Source organism: Ochotona curzoniae, unplaced genomic scaffold (assembly GCF_017591425.1).
Source record: "Ochotona curzoniae isolate NIBS_2020 unplaced genomic scaffold, NIBS_Ocur_1.0 patch371, whole genome shotgun sequence".
In the NCBI taxonomy this organism is placed as follows: domain Eukaryota; kingdom Metazoa; phylum Chordata; class Mammalia; order Lagomorpha; family Ochotonidae; genus Ochotona; species Ochotona curzoniae.
In genome coordinates this window covers 109,344-134,042 of record NW_024466941.1, presented here as the reverse complement: position 1 = coordinate 134,042, position 24,699 = coordinate 109,344, and the positions used below count along the sequence as shown (strand labels likewise).

The window sequence follows — 24,699 nt, the reverse complement described above, 5'->3', positions numbered from 1 at the left end:
TGGCAGAAGCAGATATGGTCTTCCTGCTCCTGTCTCTGGCCTGTACTGCATGCTGCCTCCAGAGCAAAGGACAATAGGGGACAAAGATACCTGGCTTGCATGGGTTATAGACTCTTTTGAGAACCTGGAAGTTTATAACCTTTGTTCAAACACACACACACTCATGAACCTTTTCATATGACTGCAGCTCATCCAAGGTCCACCAAGTATTCCCAGTCATGGACTATCAGCACCTTGGTCAGCGTTCAGACCTTTCCTTTGGAAACCTTAAGCCATCTCCCCACAAAAGAAATCCTCCCAGTACCTGGACTTCAACATTAAGCAATGGAACCCAATTCTTTGGGAGCTGGGCCCTTTAAAAAGTCCTCAAGGTGTTCTAATGTAAGATTAGGGCTGCAAACCATGAAACTTGCCCCATTTTATCATTCGATGGTAAAAGATCGTAGGACTCATCCTGAATTCCATGCTCTTTATAAAGGGAAAACAGAGTTAGATTTGGAAAAGCAGCAGACCACACATTTAACAAGCACCATGCTATGTGGAGAAGATAACTGTTCTAGGTGTGTGTGTGTGTGTGTGTGTGTAGCAGTACATGCACATGAGCTTTCTCCTGCAGCATAGTGAAACTGAGTAAGACCTTGCATCCCAGCAGAAGCACCTGAGTCCAGATCTCTGTGCAAATGTGTCTGAAGCAGACACAGGATCAGTTGTAGGAGTTAGATACTCTGTCCTTCCAAACCTTACACTTCTACTTCTGGAATGGATATCCCTCCAAAATCCCACATTCTAGGATCCCTGTGCCCACCCATCAAGTTGCCTTTGGGGATAGCTTGGCCTCACCTGGATTTCTGTTGAATCTGTAGAAAATTCAGGTACCCAATATTTGCTGAAGTTGAAAACAGCAAGGGAGAATGGGAGAAAGGGATTCTTTCCTCCATAATGCAAGGAGGGCTTACAGCAGGGAGGGAAAGGAAGTGGCCACCTGGGTGATGTTCTCACCTGACCTGAGGGTCATGGGCTGTTTGGCTGCCATTGCCAGTGAATACCAGGCATCAACAGCCTGGGGAAATTCTCTAGCCAGAGGAAGCACCAGGTGATCAGGAGGCTACAGGCATTGGGAATGTTCATCACCTCCAGATATCTCACTCTCAACAACATTAAGGATGGGGCTGGGTGGGGGTGTGAGAGGGACAAAGGAGTGGGACAGAGTGGCAGGTACTGCATAGCAAGAGGTGATCTTCTGAGCTGAACAGTCTTATCTTGACAGAGGACTGCTCTGCTGTTTTCCTGGGGGTATCGCCACTCACGTTGTACAAAACTTGGCAGGGTCATTTTTTTCCTGACAAATGAATTTTTAGGACAGTCTTGTAATCTGCCATGAAGCAGCCCACATTGTAGTTGCAAAGACTCTGATAATGGCTATCTGGAGTCCCAAGCAGTCACCCTAGCTGGCTTTCACCATGTGTAGGCTCTACCCTGGAGTTAGCTACATTCCAAGGACTTTATATTGCTCTTCCCCCAGAGGCTGAGGCTGGTGCAGCAGGTGTGCGGCTGCAAGTTCAGGCCTGCCACATGGCTCTGGCCCTGCTCTGCAAGGGTATCCCAGGGGAGTGACAACAGAAGGGACTGCTCCTCAGAGCACAGTTAAGGTAGGGGGAGGTTGTTCCTACATAGGGCACTTTAGGGAGTCACGAGGATTTCAGGCTGGGGTGGGGGTGAGGGTGGGGTAATTACTACCCAGAGAAAGTATTTAAAGATAATTACACACCTCCCACTCTTCAAAATACAGCTTTGCTTGACAACTGGTTTCCTGGCAACACTTCCTACTGTATAATAAATGTAATGGTTTATTGTAACGTGTAAATTTATTTGTATGTTTACATGTGCACAGAGGATATAAAAATTAAATGATAAAATAGGGAGGAGAAATTCACCTTCTATTCATGTGCCTTTTCACTACTGGAAGCCATTTACTCGAGAAACAGAACCATCCCTGGGCACACAGAGAAGGAATGAGGCAAATGGGTTTAATCCACTTCTCTGAACTTGGACACTCCTGCCCTTCTCCCAGCCCTGGGCCTTGCTTAGCATGGAAGTTCCTCCTTGCATTGGGGCTTGCTGCTTTCTTTGCTCTGTCCAGCTTGAAGGCTCAGCTTGAGCCCCAGCTTCTCCATGAGATGCTTTCTAGTCTCCCCAGCAGGTGGCACCCCCAACTGAAGTTACTTTCTGCATCACTCATTTTAGTGGCATATTCACAAAGCCTGTACCAACATCTGTGATGGGTCAGGTGCTGGAGAGACCACAGTTCATACAGCAGGCAGAGTCCCTGTCTGCCCAAAACTTGGACAAAGATCCCAAGCAGCAAGCAAGCTCTCACAATAGAACATGCCACTCACAGGTGCCATGGGAACACTTGGAGATACCAGGAAAACTTTCCCATGCCCTTGAATTGCCTGGTGCAGTAGCCACACATGCCAGGATCAAAGTCATCTGTTCCTGCCATGATTCTTGCCTGACCAGTCAGATGATCAGATCCATGAGAGAGAAGGGCCTATGTCATACTTCACTCTGGCTCATGGTACTCAGCACAGCCCCATCTCACACGCTACAACGCCGAGTGGACAGGTTGGTGTGGCAGTGGTGACAACAGAGATTTATGAGGCTTTAGAGGTTTGGGAGTAAGGATGGGGCTGAGGACAATGTTCCTATGGGGGTTTGCATGGCTTGTCCCCACCCATGAGCATCTTAGACAGGGAGTGATAACAAAACAGTTGACACCAAGGTTCTGTCTTGGGGCTGGAGGAAGTTTCTATCTTCTCTTTAATGTAATCAAGAACAAGCAACTCAGAAAATCATGAGATTTAACTCTTCGACTCTTTCTTAAAATGGGGTAACTATAAATTGGGCCTTGTTGCCCCCTGGCTGAAAGAGACAAGGAGGCAATGGGAAGCACACGTAACTGAAGACTGCCTGATCTTAACTCCCACGTGGCTCTGCTGTGTGTGTGTGTGTAGCCCAGACCCCAACAGGCCATTGATGAACACAATGGTTTTCACACGGCTGTATTTATCACTTGTGCCATGAATAGGTATAGCCTACTCTGAGCAGTGAGTCTCAATTACTACATATTCCTTATTTAGAAGCCTGGGTTATTGAGAAAAATCCCTACTATGGCCTTAATATAATAAGCCAATGAATCTGCTGAATTTGGCCTAAAAGCTCCATTTGATCATTTTGGTGCCATTTTCAAACTGTTAGCAGCCTTTGGCATTAGCTGGAATCTCTAGGATCTGAATTAGATGACTTTTCTGGACTGCTACAATTGCATGGCCTGATGCAGTAGCCAGAAGCAACATGTGGCTGCTATGCATCAAGCAGCAGCCAGTTCAAACTGAGATGTACTCTCTGTGCCAAACATACATTTGATTTCAAAGACCCAGTTCAAAGTGTACATGTTCAAGCATTCACTAAGTTTTGTATATTCATTTCGTGTGGAAATAATAGTGTTATAAATATATTAGCTTAAATATAAGTTATCAAGTCCTTTAAGATTTAACAGTTACTAGAAATGTTATGGAAAGAGAGAGTCACAGTGAGTAAGAAAGTATGCCTGCTATCCACTGCTCCACTATTCAGGTGACTCCAACATCTGGGGCCATGCCAGGATGAAAGCTAGGAGCTAAGTCCAGATCTCCCATGGGAGCAGCAGGGACCCAGCCATCTAAGCCATCACTGCTGCCTTCCCGGGTGTTAGCAGGAAGCTGGAATTGGAAACCAGGCTCTCTAACATAGGACCAAGATATCTTCAGCAGCATCTTAACTGCTTTGCCAAATGCTTGTCTCTAGCAAACTATGAGTATGTATTTCTACGCAGAGGCACTGCTCTCGTGTTCTCGTTCTCTGTGCTCAGACGCAACAGCTGTGCCACCAGCTGTCGTGGTAAACAGCAGCAGGGCTCCTGGGTATGAATTCTAACTTAGCTGGACATGAAACGGGTGACTCCTGGCCTCTCGGATGCTCAGTCTCCTCACTTGAAAGGAGCTTAATGAGAGCAGCTAGGAATAAGCGTTTCAGGCAAACAGGTGATTTACACCTGGGGGTTGCAGAAGGAGGGACCCTTCCCAGTGTGAGAGATCGTGGTTGAATGGTTGGTCTATGGCAGGCTCCAGCAGGTTCTCAAAGTCCAGGAAGTGGTGACCCCTGTGGCAGAGCAGCCCTGCCTCTGCATTCGATCTAGCAAGTTTCATCCTGGGCTGAGGGTGACACTGGTGATGAGAAGGAAAGAGGAGCCATGTGTTAGCACTCACCTGAATTTCGACTTGGAGATCCGGTGGCTGAAAAGGAAAAAGGAATGCATGAGCAAAGGATGAGCACAGACTCTTCTCCATCTCAGACATCTCAGCTGAATGTAACGTCCCCGCAGGAATACACCATGTATATTCAAACAACTTCACAGAGAAAGAATGCACCACTTGTGCATCTGCACGTGATGACTGTGGGCTGGGACAGCCCAGTGGGCATCATTTGGGCATCGGCAACCCTCTCACCATGCCCTCAGATGACTAGGGTCTCCTCGGCCAGTCCTGTGAGGTCAAGCTGGGAAGAGTTGCATCTGAGGAAAAGCCGCAGAGCAAGGGAAGATCTCTTCAAAGATGAAAAGGACATGGTGGTAGAATTGACAGGGACCACTCCAGCAGGTTCAGTTTGGCCTCCACTGCTGCCCACCAAAGCATGACCAAAGCTGGCTTAGGACGTGATGATGAGAAAAACGAGCATCCGGGGATGGGGAGGTCATAGTTGCAGCCACCCTAGAGCTGCAAATGGGCCTGAAGGAGAAAGCCAGAATGCTGGGGGCCCTGAAGCCATCCTAGTGTACATCCAGGGGGCCTTCCAACTAGAAGGCTGAACCTTCATAGAGGCTCTGAGCAAGAGCATTTGAATGCAAAAACGTGAAGGTATGTGTTGGCCTCACTTGGTGCTCAGATAAAGGCATTGGCACTGTGCAGTACCAATGTTCAGAAGGCCAAGCAAGATGGGGAGGAAGGGCTGGGGAAGAAAGTCTCAGTGAAGGGGAGATGTGGGCAAGAAGAGGAAAGAAGACTGGACAAGTTTGGGAGCTCAGCTGACTGTGGCAAACCTGTCTTGTTCCAAGCCAGCACACAGCAAGCTGGATTGTGTAGCCAGCAAACACCAACCCCTCATGTTGTTTTTATTTAAAAAAAATATGAAAGCAGAAGATGTGACAGGTGGCAGAACCATCGTGCATGAGGTAATTATATCTCTGGGGCATGGAGGATCAGAGCCAAGTGCCTTTACTGCTCAGAATCCTTAGCTAATAACCTTTTCCCACCCCCAAAGACTGCCTGCCAGGCCTGCAGGCTTTAATCACTTGCTAACAAAGCATGTGGGCGGCCCCAGAGCCAGGGGCAGCATTTTTATTTAGAGCCAAGCCTATGGGGGAGTGGTTCTCTGCTGCTTAATTGGGTGATAGGGAACGGGGGTTCCCCTCTTTGCTGGGGCCCTGCTGAGCACAGGACCTTTAGCATCCTGCCCAGGCTCCTCCTGGGTCACATGGCATCCCACCTCGCTGCTCTGCAGAGGCCAGGGTGACAGCTTTGTCACTGCCTTCTAAGCTGGACCAGGCCCTCAGGACCTTGTGTCCCAGCTGTCTCTGCAAGGTGCCCTTCACAAGTGGCTAACAAGCAAAAGTGGATTTTTAAAAGCTCCCCGTGTGTCTAAACATGAGCGTGTGTATTCTCTCAGGAAACAAATGGGATCTGAGTCTACAGGAGGGTCACGGCGGAAGTGTGGCCCTAGTTCAAGCATGCTCAGGGGCCACGGGTGCCTCCTTGTCTTCTGGCATGTGTGAGACAAGTCCTGAGTATGGGGAGACAAGGAACATTGACTCACAGGGCCTGAAACACGCATGCCTTTTTATGACTGGCACGGACTACACTGCCACTTGAGGCACCCAGATGTCAAGCTGGAGTGCCTGGGTTCAACTCCCGGCCCACTTTGAATGCACCTTTAGTATGTGCTTCCTCTCTCACCCACTTCTAAAGTCTCTGCAAGAGCAGGAGAGACCACCAGTTCCTCCCAGCCCCTGCGGGACACACACAGCTTGTTCCAAGGAGTTCTTGGCTTTGTGCATCCCTCAGTCTAATGAAGCCCCCTCCTCATCCTGTGCTTAAGAAGGTTCTGCAAAAACACAGAGGAGATAAAATTAATGACAAACATACGAAACCATCAGAACAGCCCCAGATGGTTAGACCCAGAGTTAATTCTGCCCAAGATTCTTTCTCCATCCAGGCTTCCAAGACTAAACTTCTGGAAGACCAAGATATTCTCCCCTGTTGTTGAGATTTGAAATTAGAGACAAACCCACAACTTTCTTGTTGGGGGGAGTTGGGGGAGAGAGTATAGTTACTCAATTTGCATTTGTCATTGTTTAACAAATACTTGAACTTCTTGGGATCTATTATGTTTTCAAGGCTTTCCTCTCAGAGTAATGAGCACCATATGATTACTACCTGCTGTGTGAAATAGTATTTCTGTGAATTGGCCCAAATTTGCCTTTAACATAAGTCAGATGGCACTGCAGTCAACATCCACGTAGGCAGCTGTCTGACTCAGCCCCTATACTCCACAGCTCCATCGCCAGCCAGCCTGTGACTGCCAGGAAGGGCACATCCTGCACCTGTCACTGCCCAGCACTGGGTGCTGAGTGGTCCCTCATCTCCAGCCAGGATCTGCTTTTCTGTTACCCACTTGCTCCTTTCCCAAACCTCCCCAGGTCCTTCTGATCACACCCTTCCTAGACTCCAACACTCACCCAACACTTGTCCGCTGGTACTCAGCAGGGGTCTATGGTCATACCAAGGTCATTCTCAACACCACACAAACTCCCATATCCCCTGGTCCTCTGCAATGCCTGCACTCCTGGAGCCTGTGCCCCTGGACCATCCTTGCTGTTAGTCCTGAGCTCTCCCAGGCTTCAGAGTTTGCCCAGTCTGCTGAACTGTGTGGCTGATGTCAGTTACCAACATAGCCTCCACGCTGGGCAGCAATCAAACTCAGTGCAGTGGCTGTTGTGCTCCTGTAACCCCTAACTCTGCTCTTCTGGGATGAGATGACTGCTGTGGTTTAGTCTGACTCCCACATTCTCTTCAGAGGCAAAGGGGACCCTTGGGCACCTTGAGGACCCCTAGTAGGCAGTCTCAAGCTGCAAGATGCAGAGAGAATCTTACATGGAAGCCCAATGACTCAGAGAGAGGAACAGAGCTACCTTCAGCGGTAGCCACTGCAAGTGGTTCCCAGCCCACAGCCTGCAATTGAGAGCATGCTGAAACAAAAGCCAAATTGGCCCCACAGCTTCCCTGGGGGGGGTTGGGGTTGGGCCTCAGAGCATGGCACCCCCACAGGATGTGTTCCTCTTTTATTCTTCAAAGCAGCTTTTTTTCCCATCCTGCTCCGTAGCCTCTTCTGTACTCAACCCTCCCCTGTTATATTCACTTGTCCTTCTTTACGCTAATCCCAATCCATAACCCCCTAATCACTAGTTGAGTGTCACTTCCCATTAAGTGGGAAATTCCAAAGGTATCCTGGCCATCTTCCCTATCACCCAGCTGGGCATTCTATGGACAAATGGACAACTATAAAGGCACTTCAGAAAGGTGGCAGAAAATGGAATCAAAAGATAAAAGCATAGTGGTGCTCCAAACTTTTAAATCTATGAATATGAAGGCTTTTCAAAAAGTTCTCAAAAAAAAAAAAACTCACATATGATAGGCCCGGGTTCAATTGGCTAACTTCCCCTTGCAAGCACTGGAATCTCATATGGGTGCCAATTTATATCTTGACCCTAGCACATTCCCTCCACCCTAGGGACTACCACTTCTTGGGCCTTTTGAGTGTCTGGAAGTCCTCATTCTGCCCTCATCATGTCACACAAGACTCTGAACTTGTACATCCTGGTCTCTCACCACCTCCTTGTCTCACCCCTTGGACTATTCTCATGCTGTGTCTCTCACAACCCTACCCCATCACGGTTTGGAACACGGAAATGAAGAACGACCACGATTTATGAAGAACACATCAGAATTCTGGCACTGTACTGGGTATTTTGTGTGCACAGAGTAGATGTATTCATGGAGTATGCATTTGGGATACTAGAAAGCATTTCTGCAGGGCTCTGAAGCCTGGTGAATCCATGCTCCGAGGAAACGACAGACTAGGAACTGCCAGCTTCCCTCTTCAGCAGATAATCACATCACCTTTCCAACAGAGCCTCACCCTCTCAACTGACTTCCTACTGCCAGCTCCCGCATGCCCAGTGGTGTGCCACCTGGGCCATGTCCCAAAGCCAGAGTCATGGGGTCCTTGAAGGTCTACTCTGTAACCCTGCTCTCAGTGTCAAGATAAGAGAAAGGTCTAGAACTTATTCGAAGGCTTTCTAATGTCCTCCCACAGTGTTGCTGTCTGGAGCCCACTTCCAGACACTCTAGTGCTTGTTTTATATGATTCCAAAAAGAAGAGAAGAAGGGGAAGGCTTGGACTGCTGCTTAAAAATGTAATTAGCATCATATTTTAACAACATTGTGACAATAATTGCTTCCCAACAATGCTGAGAAACCTGCAGTGCAGACTCCCTGGTGCCCCTGTCACAGTAAGTGATCCCGCTGTTCCCTGTGCTGGAAACAGAGGCTGCAAGGGCTAGTCTGTTCCCGAGTCTTGCCTCCCCTTCCCCTGCAGTGGCAAGGCAGCCATGCTCATGGCCACTCTTGCTCTGGGCAGACTAAGTCACAGCACGCCTTCCTAAGGCTGAGGTTGGCCCAGGTTATTGAGTCATTTCAGAGGTGGAGTGGTGGGAAGAGGGTAGTAAAACAAGAAATGGTTCCCTTTGGGAAGCAATTGAAAAAACTCCATTTCCGGGTGGCAGTTCCTGCTTAGAGCCTCCTGTTGACAGTTCCTGCCTGTGACTAGCATGAAGTTACAGTCATATCTTAAGGCAACCAGAAAAGTAGGTAACCTGTGTTCAGGAGGACCCTGAATGGTAGCAGGCTTCATGTTCAGGGTGATGTGCAGAGGCTGTTTTCTGAAACCCTGATAGCTACACCTGCAGTTTGCTTATTTTTAGCAGTTATACCATCTCCCCTTCATTTTGTGGGGAGGAGATGTTTCATAGGAATGATAGGTTTTAACAGTTGCAGTTGTGAGAATTCATGTGGGAGTTGCTCCTACTGCCACTCGCCCTGAGCCTCCACACTCAGCCCACCTCTAGCCCAAAGCCAGCTCACAAGAGCCAGAGATTTGGATTTAACAAGCAAAGGGAAGATGGGAACTTCTAAGTGTGGTCTTTGGTTAGAGGAGGGATTGGCCTTACTCTAAGCTAAGTGACATTTTAGGTACTTCTGTGCCCCCTTATTTAGGAGGAGAACTAAATGTTTTACACAAGGACCAAAATGCTTTCATTGCTAAAGGTATTTTCCTACCTGTTTTTTTTTTTTTTTGCTGTATTTCTTAGTCATTGATCATAATACAAGGAGTAGCTTGGTGAAGCAGGGAGGGACTGGACAGAAACAGACCTTAGAGGCCTTCTTCACATTCTATATGACTCTGATGTGATGCAAAAGAAGCTCTCAATTCAAGAGCCAGCCACCCGAACAAGCGCTGTGCTGAAGACTGATGTCATTTTAAGATTACACTAAACTCAACCTTCAGGGCCACCCTCATCACCCAGGTTCTCTTCTCTCACACCGTTCAACTACCTGAACTGTGGCTGGCTTCTTGCTGCAAGCTCTAGTTTCTACTTCGCCTTGTGATGAGCCAACCCATTCAGACTGAAGGACCCCGCTTCCCAGCCCACCTCCCAAGAAATTCCCCAGCCCCCCGACTCGCCGTGCCTACTCACGCCAGCCTGGCCCCACAGTTTTCTCCCTCGATGTCACCGCCAGCCACGTTTTCAGTGTTGACAGATTCCGTCTCACTTGTGGGCATGCTCACTGCAAGAGGCAAAGGGATGCAGAACCAGATGTGGAGAGTGAGGAGAAAGAGAATAGCATTAGTTCATAGCACACACAGTCCTGAGCCTGACTATAACTTGGAAGGAAGGAACCTGGGCAAGCCACAGGCCCATCTGTAGCCTTGAGCCCTGGCCAGGCTCTCGGCTTTCTTTGACTGTCACACCTACTGCTAGTCTGGGGAATGATGTGCTGCCAAGCACACTGCAAACTAGTGGCACTGTGGAAAGACATTTGGTGATCATTTTACTTTGTAGGGCCCATCCTGGAAAACATTGACCATTCAATGCTTCTGCTCCCCTTTAACCCAAAGGTTTCAGAGGAGCTGCAGACACATTTCCATTTGCTTCCACTGTTCTGCTGAGAACAGAGCTCCCTTGAGAAGGCTCTTTCTCCCTTGCATCTTCTGACCCGTCAACTCCAAGGAGTTCCATCCCCATTACTCAGGCTTGTGTGTGGAAGGGACTTGTGTTGCTGCATGCACAGACCAGCAGGTGGATCTGGAGAAGTCCCTTCTCCTGTCGTGCACACAGGGTCCTGGGTCAAGCACCTCTAGGACTGTATCTTAACTAGAGAGCTTGTTGGGAACAACCATTAGTAACGTCACCTATTGAGGTTCTAACTAGCATTGCAGACACTGGGAATGCAGGACGGTAAGTGCACAATGCATAAAATCAAACCACATCTGGACATGGCTTGAAGCCCACCTGCAGGGATGCTCTCCACTCTTCCTGCAACCCTGATGTTCCCATCTCAAGAGGCTGACACGGGACAGAAGCAAATGAAGCAATTCAGCTCTTGCCTGTTCTCTGGCCAGCTCTGGACTAGATTTCATCAGGGATTCTCTGGTTTAGAATCCAGTTTTGTATCAACTAGTTCTTCTATTATGATGACTTTTCTCCCAAAGAAAAGTTCAACTCAAAGGAATCTTCATTGTCTACCACCCTTTCATAATGATATACATTTCTTAGTTTTGCCAACTCTTGTTCTTGAAAGTGGACATGACACCATACGCCTTGGTTCAGCTCTCCTTCCAGAACAGAATGCTTCATGTGACGGAAGGAATTACTGGATTACAACAGAATGTGAAGCTAGTGAGGGTGTGACTTCAGATGACAAGTCCCTATGCGGCTGCCACAGCCCAGGAAAAGACTTCTTCTGGTTGTATGGATGATGTGGGTGGATGTGGATTCTCCCCAGTTTTCTTTTAGGGGAAGACAAACCAGGTGGGTGAGAAGAGACTCATGTCAAGAACACAGAGCATACAAATAGAAAGCCCAGGACTTACTGTCTACATGGCTGAACGTAAGAAACCTCTCCAAACTAGGACTCTCATTCAATACAGTCAGGTAAGAAGACAGCTGGACGTTATCTAATAGAAGTTGAGAGCTGGATGGACTTTCAAAATTGCCCAGGTCTAGTCTGTCCCCCTCATTTCACAAAAGAGGACAGTGAGGCCTTGAGAAGGGATGTGATGTCTGACATCATATAATGTGCTAGGGTAGGGCTGAGATGGGGCAAATGTCTGTTACCTGTACTATCCTTGTTTGTCCCCACGCTACACCCTCGGTCAGCACAAGGTTCTCAAAATCAAAGCAGTTTCCAGAAACATCTTAGTGGATAGTGAGTTGTTAAGCAGTGGTGTTGGATTTAACAGTGTTTATATGAACTTCGGATCCCAAGGTTTGAAGGAGCTGGTGAGACTTAAGGTTGGATTTAGCACCGGTAAGTAGAGAACAGACTTTTAGAGCTCAACAGGGCCCCAGGTCAATCCAAACTAAGGTAGAAGTCACAAAATTGAAGAATCTCCGGTCTTTCAATGTATCTGTCTCTAACCACCCCTGACCTAACGGTCTTATAACTCCCCAGCATTATTTTAAAGGGCAGAGAGCCCATGGAGAGCCCCTTACATAGGCAGTGGAGAGTCAGATGGTGATGGAGTTAGGTTTAGAAAGAAAACTAAACAGGTTTGGGAAAGCCGGGTATTAGGAGAAGTTATATTATCTTCCAAATCAAGGCACAGGCCACACTGGCATAGAGTTGCATTAATTGTGCCCCTGATCTTGCATTGTACTATCCAAACAAAGGGTTCCTCAAGGAAAGCTGTTGCTGAGTAACCCACCTGATTTATGCCTAGGAAGAGGCCCTGCGTGGGACATGGAAGACTCACAAAAACAGAATCACCACATGACAAGTCATCAAGAGAAATGCCCTCCCCTCCAGCCTCGTAGGAACGCACACACATTCACACACATAGAGCACAGGGGAGCATTACCATGGGTCTCTGTGGAGTGACTAAACCAAGCAAACTTCCCTTTCTTCTGGGCAAGCAAGCCCGCCGGAGTGCCTCCTTTCACAGACAAGATGGTCAGTGTCAAGAACCAGGAACAAGACATCAATAGAGAACATGCAGTCAGCCACGGGTAAAAGAAAGAAACAAGGAACTCAGCTTTCACATACGACATTCATTTTCATCTCCAAAACTAAACCAAAAAATATATATATATATATTTTAAAAAGCAATAAACCAAAACATGTAAGAAAACATAACAAAATGGAACCAAAACCCATAACTACACATATTAACAGCACAGAACAAGTAATGGATCCTGGGGGGAGGAGGAGTTATTCCAGCAGACTTTAGTCTAGATCTAGAGAGTAAATGAGAAGGATCCTGAAAGGGACTGCCACGTGTCCCAGGCAAAGATTAATGGTTAAAGTCAAATCATAACATTAGTATCCCTCTTCTCCCCTTCCCGACGGGACCACACTGAAAACGCTCCACCATTAGTAAATCCAGGGGCTTCCCCATCACTCAGAAATGGACGACATCCCCTACAGGTGCAAAAGCAGAGCACTGAGCTACCTGCCCCTCTCCGTCCAGCTCAGTCATCAAACTGGACTCATCAAAGCTCCATCCCATGCATAGGATTCAAAAACTGCATTTCCTGCTTTTCTGAGCAGCTTAAAGGAGTAAAGCAGATGTCAGCTTGTCTGTCACTGATCTTTTTTTTTGTTGAGGAGGTATGCAAATAATGGAGAACAGCTGGGTCTAGGCTTTAGTTGAAGAGGAGGGCGCTAAGGAGGTAGAAAATGATTCTTTATTTCTGCATAGGAGAGAAGGGCTTCCTGTTCTGCGCTTGACTAAGGATGGTAGCTAACTCCTTGCAAGCAGAGTTTTCCCATTTTTTGGGATAGGGTGAGCATTAACAAGCACCAACTTTCTAAGGCCACCACAGAAGGTATTGTCAATTAGTGATGGGCATAGAATAATCAAAGCAATAAATGGGAAGATGGTTTCCATGCACTGAAGCCCAGTGTGTGCCCTCCTGAGAAACGGATGGGTGGCCCATCAGTTCTAAGAAAGGGCAATAAGGTCAACACCTTGTTTTAGGTGTTTCTTACTTTCATGCTCTGTTCAAATTATGTTCGATGTAATTTATTACTGTGAATTCTGAAAAGGGCCTTTTGACAGAAGAGCCAGGCTTATGAGAAAGAAACTTCAAATAGGTCATGCAAAATAAAATGGAGAGATTAATTTATTTGGATGCAATAGTAGTGGAAATCCACACATATTAAGGGGTTTCAAAAATTTCTTGAAAAACACTAATTATGAAAAAACCTTAATGGTTTTCAAAATGCCCTGGCATACAAATAAATTTATCCTTTAAGGGACCCTTTTATTTTTCAAGTAACTTTTTGAATAACTTTATATTTTTAACCAATGTAAAGGGTCAGATGTCAGACACACTCATCTTTAAAATCCAAAAAGTGGGATAAACAGAAACTTCACAATCAGGATCCTATTTATAAACATCTTATAAATACTGCACGCATAAACACTGAGCATCAGGAGCTGAAATGAACGAGCTAGTTCATGTTGTTCATGGTTTTCTTCTAGAGGAAGCTGTTTTTCCATTTAGAATGACAACAGTCCCTGAAGTGAGCATCTCACAGGTGTTGTCTAGTTTTGGAGCTGTGACAGGGTAAACACAGGGCTGCCAGTTGTTGAACTTTCTGTCTGTACCTGTTGTGGTCTGAGGGAACAAGAGATCTGATCAATGACAGAGAGCTGACAGCATTCAGGCTTTCCATCAAATATTGCGTTTCTGTGTAGTTTCTGGCTTGAACACAGTGTCCCATCTTGTCCCATTTCAGAATGAATAGCATAATAACTTTTAAGCCAACAGAAAGAGGCTACTAAGCACACAACTAGTTAATACGCAGTGGAATTGGATTGAAGTAGATTTTCGTGTGGGCAAAGTTGATGGCCACCCACATGGAAGGCGATTTGAAGAGCTTGTACAGAGCTCTGGTATCCACAGTACTGTTCTTTTGGGCCAGGACATACATCTAAAGATTCTTGGCTGAAATAAAAATGACCCATCTGAAAGGAGCAGTCTGTTAACACACTAGTGCCTGTTCATTTATGAGAGATTGTCCCATAGCACAGAATGGTAGAAATGGATTGGGTTCCTTTTATGAAGCCATTAGATGGCAGCCTTTGTGGTCAATTCTTTAAAGAAAACCTCTGAGAAATGCAATACCCAAATATCTCAAACTTTAGACTCATGAATGTTAGATTTTTAATCCATGGATGAGACAGAAATAAAGCCCCCATTCAAATAAAATGCTGGAGTTTATGGCAGAAAGACAGCCAAGAAACCAGATTCCCGAGGGCACCTTTGCTCTAAAGGCAACTTACTCCAATACCCTTGGCAGGGACCTGCAGTGTGTCCATCTGCAGACAGTGACACTATGGCATAGCCTCTGTAACACATACTGTGCCTTACTGTTGAACAGATTTGGAGAGGGGCATGCTGGGGTAGAAAGCTAAAGGGGGGCTTGTTTTCTTATTTCCTAACTTCCCTATCACCAGCTATGAAATGTGGGTCTTCAGGCACACCTGACACTCAGCATCTGTTGAGAAGATTCCAGAGGCAATTGAGATTTCTTTCCAAAAGTAGCTGAACATGGATCCTGCCAGGGGTGGACAGCATTGGTGTCAACAGTGGCTGCAATGAGGTGTGGAGAGTCTATCTTGTCTACAATTGACAACATCCTTGAATGATTCCTTTGGTATCTACCCAACACCTACTCTTGTTGGCCACTGTTGCTTGGATGGTGCTTTTTCAAACTATTTCTACATCTCCAGTGAGTTTCATTGTTCTTGTCCAAGAGCTGGCGATGTCTCCACTGATTTCCATGGAGAATAGTTGTAGGGATTGTGGGGAAATGATAAAAAGTCATCTTCCCTTTAGGATCATGTGGAAACTGGCAATCACATCCATCATGTTGGGAAGAGGCTCTCAGCCAGAGACACGATGAAGGTTGGAAAATCCTCTGAGAACTCACTCATTGAAATTCAGGGGCTGGACATCAAGCACAGTGGTGCTTCCCAAGCCTGGTTGCATGGATTAGCTGTGTGTGTCAGGCTTTCTACAGCTGAGGTCAAGGGGAAGCAGAAGGCTGTGGTACATTGCTCCTCATTTTTCCCTACAGGAAGTGAACTCTATAAAACTAATAAATGTCTCTGGACAATTCCTTATACAGCTTCCAACAAGACTTCTAGGGGCGAAAAATGCTCCCAGCTGTGCTGCTGTGCTCACATTTTTATTCTCCCAGAGAGATTAGATATCATTTAGCCATCAGCAAAGCACTATGATACATATGTCCAAAGATGACCACAGCCATCTGCATGACTAGAAATGAAACCACATAGGATTTTGGCAAAGGTTCGAGAGTCAGAATAAATTACTAAGGTGGCTTAGGAATAAATCTGCAATGGAACAAAAAAAAATCTTGGTGTTCCTTCCTTGACTCCCATTTGAGGTTCAGATGAGAGCTGTGGAAAGCCATGTGCATGAGAGAGCTCTAGCCTTGCTCTGCCTCTGATCTGTCTATGCATGAACAGCTGATCCCTCAGAGCAGGGCTCCATGTGAGAATGAAGCAATCTGGACAGCCTTCAGTCACAGCTCTGACTTGGTGCCACAGATGGGCTTTGTGATATCCTAACGACATTATCAGCTGCTCTGACTGGCTTCTCATGAGATGGCCTCAGATAAATGCCCAGCCTTTATTCAGAGTGTAGACGGTAGCCCATTTCCCCAGGGTCAAAGAACTCATCAACTGCTATCAATCTTTTACCTCCTTCCAATGGAAGAAGGTTGATATGTCAGGGCCAGATGTCTTGGGCAGTAACTGAATGAGCTGAAGGCAGTTCTCACCCAATCTGAACTTCTCCAGTGTGGTAGGATGCCATTGGGGGCCAAAGGGCTGCATCCTGGTCAGCCAGCCTGCTGGGATCCAACTGCTCAGGCTGCCATGCACTACAGGATGGAACTGAATAATTTACTCTGTCATTTACTTGGCTGGATGACTATTTTTATTCTATTTCTTTGCCTTGGAGTGATATAATTAATATTTATATGCTCAAAGTACTAATCGAGTTATTGCTAGCAAGCAAAAGTGTTCTTAATTCCATGGCTCACTGACTAACCTAGTATCCCAAACTCCTTGCCATCCTTATGCCCTGAGTTGAAATGCATCTGCTGGAGTCGTAACCCCTGCCACTACCCTGGATCTCAAAGTGTGGAAATAGGATCTTCAAATTAAGTTAAATCAAGGTCATGTGGGAGGGCTTGAATTCCGTACAACTGTGTTCTTAATAAGAAGAAATGTGGACACAAAGATAGGCAGAGGAAGACTGAGCAAAAATACAGAAGGAAAATGGCTACCTACAGGCCGAGAGGACTGGTCCAGACCTGATCCCTTCCTCACAGCCCTCATGAACTGCTCTGCTTTCCAGTCTCCAAATAGTGATATTTCAGTCACTGTGGCATGTGCTTACACAGCTCCTGCTAACTAAGACATTCCTCTTTCCCTTATTCCCTGGTAATTCCTGCACAAACTTTCCAACTAGTAAGCTGGGACCTCTATAAGGTCCCTTGAGTGTGCCATCTTTCTTTGAACCTGTGGAGGTTCTGTCTGTGTGGCACCACAGATTTTGCCATCTCTGCAGAGTGCCTGTTCACTTCCAAAGTTAACATATGTGGTCAACTCTAAGATAAGTAGGCAGAGGAGGTGGTCAAGACCCCAGCATATGGATTATAAGGCAGCCATAATGCAACCCATAATGCATAGTAAGGAGCCAAATCCAGGTGGCCATCTGTTTTTGTAAATAAAGTTTTATTGGCACATAACTATGACCATTTGGTTATGTATCATCTATGATTACTTTCCTACTATAGCAATAAAGAAAAAAAAAGCTGTTGGAGGGACTCACTGTGACGCCAAACATATATCCATTCTTGATACATTCAAATTTCATACATGCCTGGAGCCAATTCCAGTCAGTGTCAGCTTCCAGAACCATCGAAAGCCCCCCGAGTGCCTAAAACCCTGAGGTATGTAAGCATGACTCATGATTCATGCTTCTGTTTCACCTTCTCCCAGCTATGTGATCCTGGGTAAGTTATTCAGCCTTTATTCACCTAGCTTTTTATTATCTGTTAAAAAGATTCATAATTAGTTATTTCAAGAGCTCTTGGTAAAGATTGAGGGAATTAACACAGACCAAAGAACGTTGCAAAGCAGTAGCTGCTATAAATATTATAAATACCTGTATCTATTACAAATCATTTTTTTGATAGTTTTTCTTCTAGCTTGTTCTTGTTTTACAACTATTAGGTTTGACTCTGAGTAAATCGGAACTTTCTAAAGCCAGAGACTTTGTCTTGGAATTTCTTGGACTCCTTTTTGTGACGCCAGTACTCCAAGATATGGAAGTATGTGGGAAGCCCACTTCCTGTCTTCTACAGTATCCCCCATCCACACTGGTCTCTATCCTGCACCAGTCTTCTTACCATGCTCTGCACCAAAGGTTGCCTTTGCAAACTCTATCAGTATTCTCTCCTTTGCTTGGACTTCCTGCTGTGGTGGGTGAATGAGAGAAGTGGCAAAACTCCCATGCATGGTAACTGCAGAGAAGGGTGAGGCTGGGAAAATCCTCCCTGGGTTGAGGCAGCCTGGCCACAGCAGGCTACATGTCTGGCCACATGATTATCAGCATAGCTGTGTTCTCCTACTCTAGAACCAGCTCCCTCCCTTTGTCCCTTTGCTGACTTCCTTAAACCTGCCTCTAAGCTTCAGTAAACTTTCTTTAAACCATCTGGTTTAAGAGTACCCTGTCTTCTGGGAGGATCCTGATAAATGTATCTCTGTGGTATAGGTAAGGAGGTTATTCTTATCCCTCTGGGCAGGTGAAAGCCACTGAATGGTACAGAATGGTTGGTTGTGAGCCTAGGCCAGCCACATTAGGCAAACTCTGGAATAACTGTGTTCAAGTCAGGACTTGCAGGCTGACTTCCTGTTAAGAACTGTGCATGCAGGTAAGGTGGTATTGCGGTAGAATGGAACAGAATATTCTGGGTGTGGAGACTGTGGGAACAATGACACATTCCATCTGTATCTGATTCAAGTCTGCCATGCAGAAAGACTTATTTCCCACATAGAGTCTCCAATGCAGGAAGGGACTCTTCCGAGGTCTGCGTCTAACTCAGTCTGAGGCAGCTCTAAGTGCTGCAAGTACAGGAAATTCTAAATTAGCCCTTGCCTCGGCCCTAAGCCAGATAGTTTTGAAGGGTCATGGGCTAATTCTGGATCTCACTTTTTTCCACCTCTTCCATGGGTCAACTGAAGCGGAAGAGAGGAGTGGCAAACAGAGAAACAAGTTGCAGAGAAAAAACAGTAATGGCAAGAGAGGAAGAGAGCAGGTGGTCGTAAGGTGGTCGTAAGGCCCTGGCAGCCTGCCCAAGTTGAATAGGGCCATCAGCTTCCAGAGCCTTTCAAAAACTTCCTGCCAGCCAAGGCCCAGCTTGGCTTCTTCCACATGAGCAATTAAACTCTGGTTGATTTTAAGCCATCAGAAAATAAATATAAAACAGGATTAAATATTAAGCAGCCATACAAAGTAGCCTTATTAAAAAAGGACGATAGAAGCAAGATGTGCCATCATAATCATCGTTATTACCGCAATAAACCAGAAGGAAACAGAAATGCCTGTCCTTGATCTGCAGCCATAACTGAGAGACAAAAAGCAGGTTGTGGTGATCTCAGCAGGCCACAGACATCCAGCGCTTCCAAGCAGCAAATTTCTCTCTACCTTCACAGCACCATGGAGTTGGGCCACCTTGGTCCCTGCTAGGAGTCTGAGGGTCCCAGGCAGGATCAGAAGAAGGACCTCAGTGGCAGCTCCATGGCACACACACACACATCCCTGTCCCTATGTGAGGGTTGCTTGGGAGGTATGGGACTTTCCCAGACCCTTGGGAATTTTGGGATCACATGAGAATGGTGGAACACGCCAGATAGAAGATCTGGCTCCCCTTCAGATTGGGGATGAGACCAGGGATCTTCGAGACATAGAGAATTGCAACCTCTGTGTACAGGTTCCTTTGGGAAAGTAATCCCCTTAGGTTAAAAAAATGCTTCAGTTTGAAATTGCTTTTTTTCTTGTTCCTAAATGGTTACCCATGAGCTATGCTATGATAGGAAGAGTGTCTTTGCCCTGATCTCTCTCTACTCCAGGTCAATGGCATCTAATGCATTTTAAGCACTGTCCCTGCAGGGGCATAAGAACAAAATCAATCATTTCCATCTTTCATAAAAATCATTCATTCTATCTCAGCTCCTCTTCCATGAGCCTTACATACAGTAATTGGCTGAACCTTGGAGGGCAGGGTTGCATGTTTCCATTCAATGCACAAGGACACTGAGGCTTAGGGAAAGATGCATGCAGTTCAGAGCCAGAGTTGGAATTTACACAGCTCTGATGCCCAATCCATGCTCTTAGGTACTATGTATTTTTGACAATTCTATAAAACCATCCCTAATCCAGACAGCTATCCAGCCCTGGAGGATGTGCCAGGCCAAGAAGAAGAGGAGCAGGGCTGGAAAGACAGGTAGAAGATACTGGTTACAGGACCCTGCCCTGGGAAGGGATGGGCAGGCAGTAAGTAGAGATCCCATTGCCTCTGGAGTCAGGGGACTAGAGTTTAGATCCTAGCTTTGGAAGCCAGGGGACCCAGGACATGTTACTCCCCTGGGAGTGGAGAGCTCAGTAGGACTTGCACTGTTTAGCCAGAAAGGATTCTTGAAGATCAGACAGCCCTGCATTTTGCAGGTAGTGCTGTTCAGGTCGAGAGAACTTGACAGGGTCACACAATGAGCGAATGGTAGCGTTATGTGTCTCCTTCCACCTCTCCTACTTACTATTGCCCATCCCTAGACAGAAAAGCATCCTGGCTGAGCACAAGCACCAGGCTGCCTCTTTGTTGCCCTATTCACTTGTGCTCCTCTGTGAAACAAGCACCCCTACCTCAGCAGAGTCTGATTCATCTTCCTTTCCAGCAGGCAATGAAGCCACTGCCTTAAATTTTGAGGTTGCCACTGGGAAAGCTGCTTTATGGCAGTGAGTCATTTTAGCTCCAACCCCATGGTGCCTGTTCTGCCCCACCAGCTCATGAGTTCGAGGGTAGCTGTCAGAATACCAACCAGCTGCCCCTTTCTGTGGCCAGAGCCTTAGTTCACCAATCACCCTTGTTGGCTGCTTGCCATTCTTTTGTTTCTTTTGCTCCCCTTTGACCCTTGTGCATGGAGTCCTTGCTGTGAATAAATGACACCTTCTCTCAAAATGTCCTTCAGCAGGACAGTGTCCTGCATCTTGAGGACTGCTCTTCTCCTAGGTATCTCCTCCCCCCGGCCATCACCCCACCCTACCCCTATACTCCCTGGAGAGAAGCTTAGTAGCTTGACCCCCACTCCTGGGAGGGGAAGAGCCTCAAAGGCACGCTGTAGGGTATACAGAGAACAGTTGAACTATACAAACCGAACAAACTGAGATGGCTTAATTTGTAACACTCCAGATAGTCAACCTCAGGCCTATATTCACATATTTGAAGGCTTTCCCAGAGTAGCACAAGGAATAGGCACCAAAGAAGGAGAACTGGAGAGGGAATGACTTCCCAAACAGCCCAAGCATCTGAACAGATCAGGAGGAGCTTGTGAGCAGACACTCCCAAGCCGAGGCTCATGGCAGTTTTGAAGGACATTTAAGATGTTCACTGCCTTGCAAAAAATCAGCTGTTTTGCAGGAAAGGGGTACTGTGCTGTGCTGGAATGCCAAGTGGCCAATGCTGCTGAGGGAGTGGGAAGGGACTCCAGGCAGAGTGGGGGTAGGGTGCAGAGCTGTAACTTCCGGCCCTACCAGCACTACTCAAGTGTCATGTGGGCTAGGCTTGAAAGGAGTCTGGCTCAGCATCAGATCCTCAGCCACATCCCAGTCCTTGGCTGTAATGTCTTCCAAGGCCTTAAGAAGTGTGGTCTCATTTTGGCAACTCCCCTTCCTGCTCATTTGCATTTCAGCCCAGCCCATGCCCTCCAATCAGGGGCTTGACCTGACTCTGAGGCTCCAGAGCATGCCCTCCATGGATTGGCTTCAACACCATCTTGACTGGGGCCCACTGCATAAGGAAGCCAGCAGATGGCACTGGGAGCCTCTGCCCTGCTGACCTCTTCTTAGAATCCCTTAGGCTCTGCCACTTATTTGGGTCTTTCCTACCCTCCCAGCTCTGGTAGACCTATGCAGGCTTCCAGAATGCCTTTTCCAACCATTACTTTACTGTCTGTGCTGTGTTGGATAGGACTCGCTCACATGGCTATTCAAAAAGTTGGGAGAACGTGGAAGTAAAGACAATGTCATCTAAGTGAAAAAAAAAGTTTTTGGAATCCATGAATTGCTTTTCTCCTCATAATACATGATTTCCATGAACTTTTGGAGACCCTTTTTGCTCACAGTTTCTTAAAATGTGTTGTTAAAGCACTTGCATGCCTTTGGCCCTTGCAGCCAGCCCTGCCCTACACAACTGCTCAGAATGACCTCAGAGGACATAGAGTCCTCACCTCTGACTCCGATGGCTTCAGTGCTGCTGTCTTGCTATTGCATGCACCTGTTGCCAGTCCAAGCTGGCTTCTCTGGGTGACAGCTTGACCCATACCCTGCACTGCAGTCCCCAGAAGCACTCTGCAAATAGGGACTGTCTGGCAGCTCACATCTAGCTCTGCTTTTTTTTTTTCTTCTTCTCCATTCCTCTCTTAGAGATGGACAGGCAAGAAGCAACGCCTCCAGGACAGGCAGCAGAGTCACTACTGTCTCATTCCTTTTCTTTGAAGCTGGCTCTGCAACATGCACCTTCAACCTCCAACCATGAGTTCTGCCCTCCCTCCCATGCTATATCTGGAAACAGCCATGGTAAGGCTAATGGAGGGCAGCAGGTGCCCACACCCACATCAGCCAGGAGACTCTGAGCCAAACATGGAGAGAAAGAACCCAGTCCATGCCAGCTCTGCCAGGGAAGCAAATTTGGTTTCCTGCAGCCAGTGTCCCTCTCATTATCCTGTAGAACTTTCCTCCCCTCTCTGAATCTGAATCAAAGGATCCTCCACCCTCCATGTCTCCCCCTACACTGGTCTTAGAAATCCTTGGTGACTTCTCAAGAGTGCTGGGCTTGCTGGAGAGGTTGACTGTTCTTCCTTTAGAAGAGAAAGATGGCTTTTGGAATCTAGAGGAATGAAGAACACCAATTTCAACAGCCAAAGATCTTGCATGGCAGCAAGGAGGAATGCTAAAATTCATGAAGCTGGCTTTCCGCAGGAGTCTGACCTTGGGCTCACCTGGATCCTGCTGCCTGGGGTTCCCTGCTAACTCTCGGTCACCTGCCTCCATCAGAGCCTCCCATTCTGTGAGGATTCACACTCTAGCTCCAGTGGTCCAAGAAATACAGCAGGAAGGTGCTGCTTTTAGAATAGAGTTTTGCTGTAGCCATTGGGATACAGACAGGTCCTTCCCGTGGGAAGGTGAGTGTGGATTTTATGTACTGTATGGTGAGTGGGTGTTGGCAGGGCCATTGCTGAGATGAGAAGGCCTTGGACATGCTCAAATTACTGTATCATTTTTGCAGAAGTCATGCCTAGCTGGGCAGGCACCTGAACAGGTCTGAAGATGGAATTTGCCAGACTTGAGGAAAGCAGAATGAGATGGCAGCTGAGTCTAAAGCCTAGTATTGCAGTGAGAGTATAATGGAAGGGACCCAGCATGGGTATCAGCAGTGAGGAGGGGAGAAGGGGGGCTGCCTTCATTCAGGGGTCAGAGATGGCTCCTAGCAACTCCATATGGGAGAGGCAGGAATCCAATCTTCTCAACATTGGCCTACTGATTGGGAAAGCATATTTAGTGTGGATAGCTCAGTACCACATTGCCTGGGGATACAGGTAGGACCAAAGAAGTGGGGAACAACCAACAAATTCTGATTCCCTAATGGAAACATGAGGCAGGAGGGAGGACAAAGACATGAAAACAATTAGCATGAGTCATTAACCAAGCAAGGATAATTAACAGCACCACTGGCAGGACAGTGTTACACCCATGACACTTCAGTGTATGTGGAATTAAACAGCTGCAGGTATCAACTCAAAAGAAACTAAGATGTTTAACAATTGGAAACACACAGAAATGGAAGGGATTTCTTGTGACCCAGTAAGCTCCTATCTTTAAGTATCTGTGAAGGGACAGGGTGAGACTCCACGCTAGAGACCTTGCAGACAAGATTCAGGCATGGATGGAGACGTAGAGAGGGGAGAGAGGGCCTCCATGAACCCCCACCTCACCCCACCCCACCCCACTGAGGCGCTGGGATTGACTTCTCAGTGCTTTCAGGTGGGACACTGGCTCTGGGAAAGAGATGAAGATGGACATAAAGAAAAAAGAAAAGAGGTGGCTGTGGATGTCCAAAGTTCTTAACCTGACAACATTCTCTCTCTTACAGACTCCTGATGGCTGCTGAGACAGGGAGAGCAACTGCCTGCAAAGGGAAAACATTCTGCTCCTGGGCCAGGTACCAGTCAGTTCTGGAACACGGGACTCCAGGAGAAAGGCACCAAGATGGCTTCAAGGGGACTGGGTGCTCAAGGACTTACGAATAACTGGAAATCATTCATCTATTACTGCCACACATAGAAAATGGGGTCCCAGAGGTGGAAAAGTTATCAAGGTCGAAGAGCTGGTTGGTATCAGAGCCAGCATCAGCAACCAGGTCCTTTGACTTCACTTCTAGGGCTTTTGCTTCCTCTATTCCTTTTCTATCACCAGGCTTGCTGGCCTGGGAGGTCACTTTGTGTACCTCTTTTTTTCTCTGACAGAAGAGAAAGGGGTGGGTGTCAGTGTCCGATCAGAAACACCTGGGTGTGAGCTTGTGTAAACTTCCTATTGGCTACCTGGCCCTGGGCAAATGAACTGAACCTTATCATTCTTGACCATAAATGGCAATGATGAAGCTGATCTTGGGAAGTTTAGTGAGGACCAAGGAGAATAGAGGTAACAGGAGGTGCTGAACCCCTGGTAGCTGTTGCTCATGATATTAATAATACTCTGCATGGAATGCTCTTGTGTATATTCCCTAGGGAATGCATACACTGAGTGCAAGTCAGGGAGAAGATCCAGGAAGGATGACTTGCTTTGCATCTCAAAGGTCATCTGGAGTCTGAACACTAATAGGTGATGACGTGTGTGTTCGCACGGCCAGCCCCTGCGCATGGCTGCAGTTAACCATGTTCCTTCGGGGG

At 46.9% G+C, this 24,699-nt stretch overlaps 1 protein-coding gene across 25 annotated transcripts in view; it reads right to left on the bottom strand.

Annotated features, from left to right (window-relative positions):
• Window positions 1–24,699, bottom strand: part of LOC121167446 (voltage-dependent L-type calcium channel subunit alpha-1C) — a 206,167-nt gene that overhangs the window by 106,294 nt on the left and 75,174 nt on the right. For 21 of the 25 annotated variants that reach the window (XM_040996844.1, XM_040996845.1, XM_040996858.1 and 18 more), the window contains 2 exons: window positions 9,911–10,001; window positions 4,308–4,334 (listed from right to left, as the gene is read on the bottom strand). In XM_040996844.1, the coding sequence (XP_040852778.1) occupies window positions 4,308–4,334; window positions 9,911–10,001 (118 nt within the window). Of the gene's footprint in view, window positions 1–4,307; window positions 4,335–9,910; window positions 10,002–12,294; window positions 12,370–24,699 lie in introns of all 25 variants that reach the window. The other 4 variants (XM_040996850.1, XM_040996856.1, XM_040996857.1 and 1 more) reach the window with 1 other exon arrangement.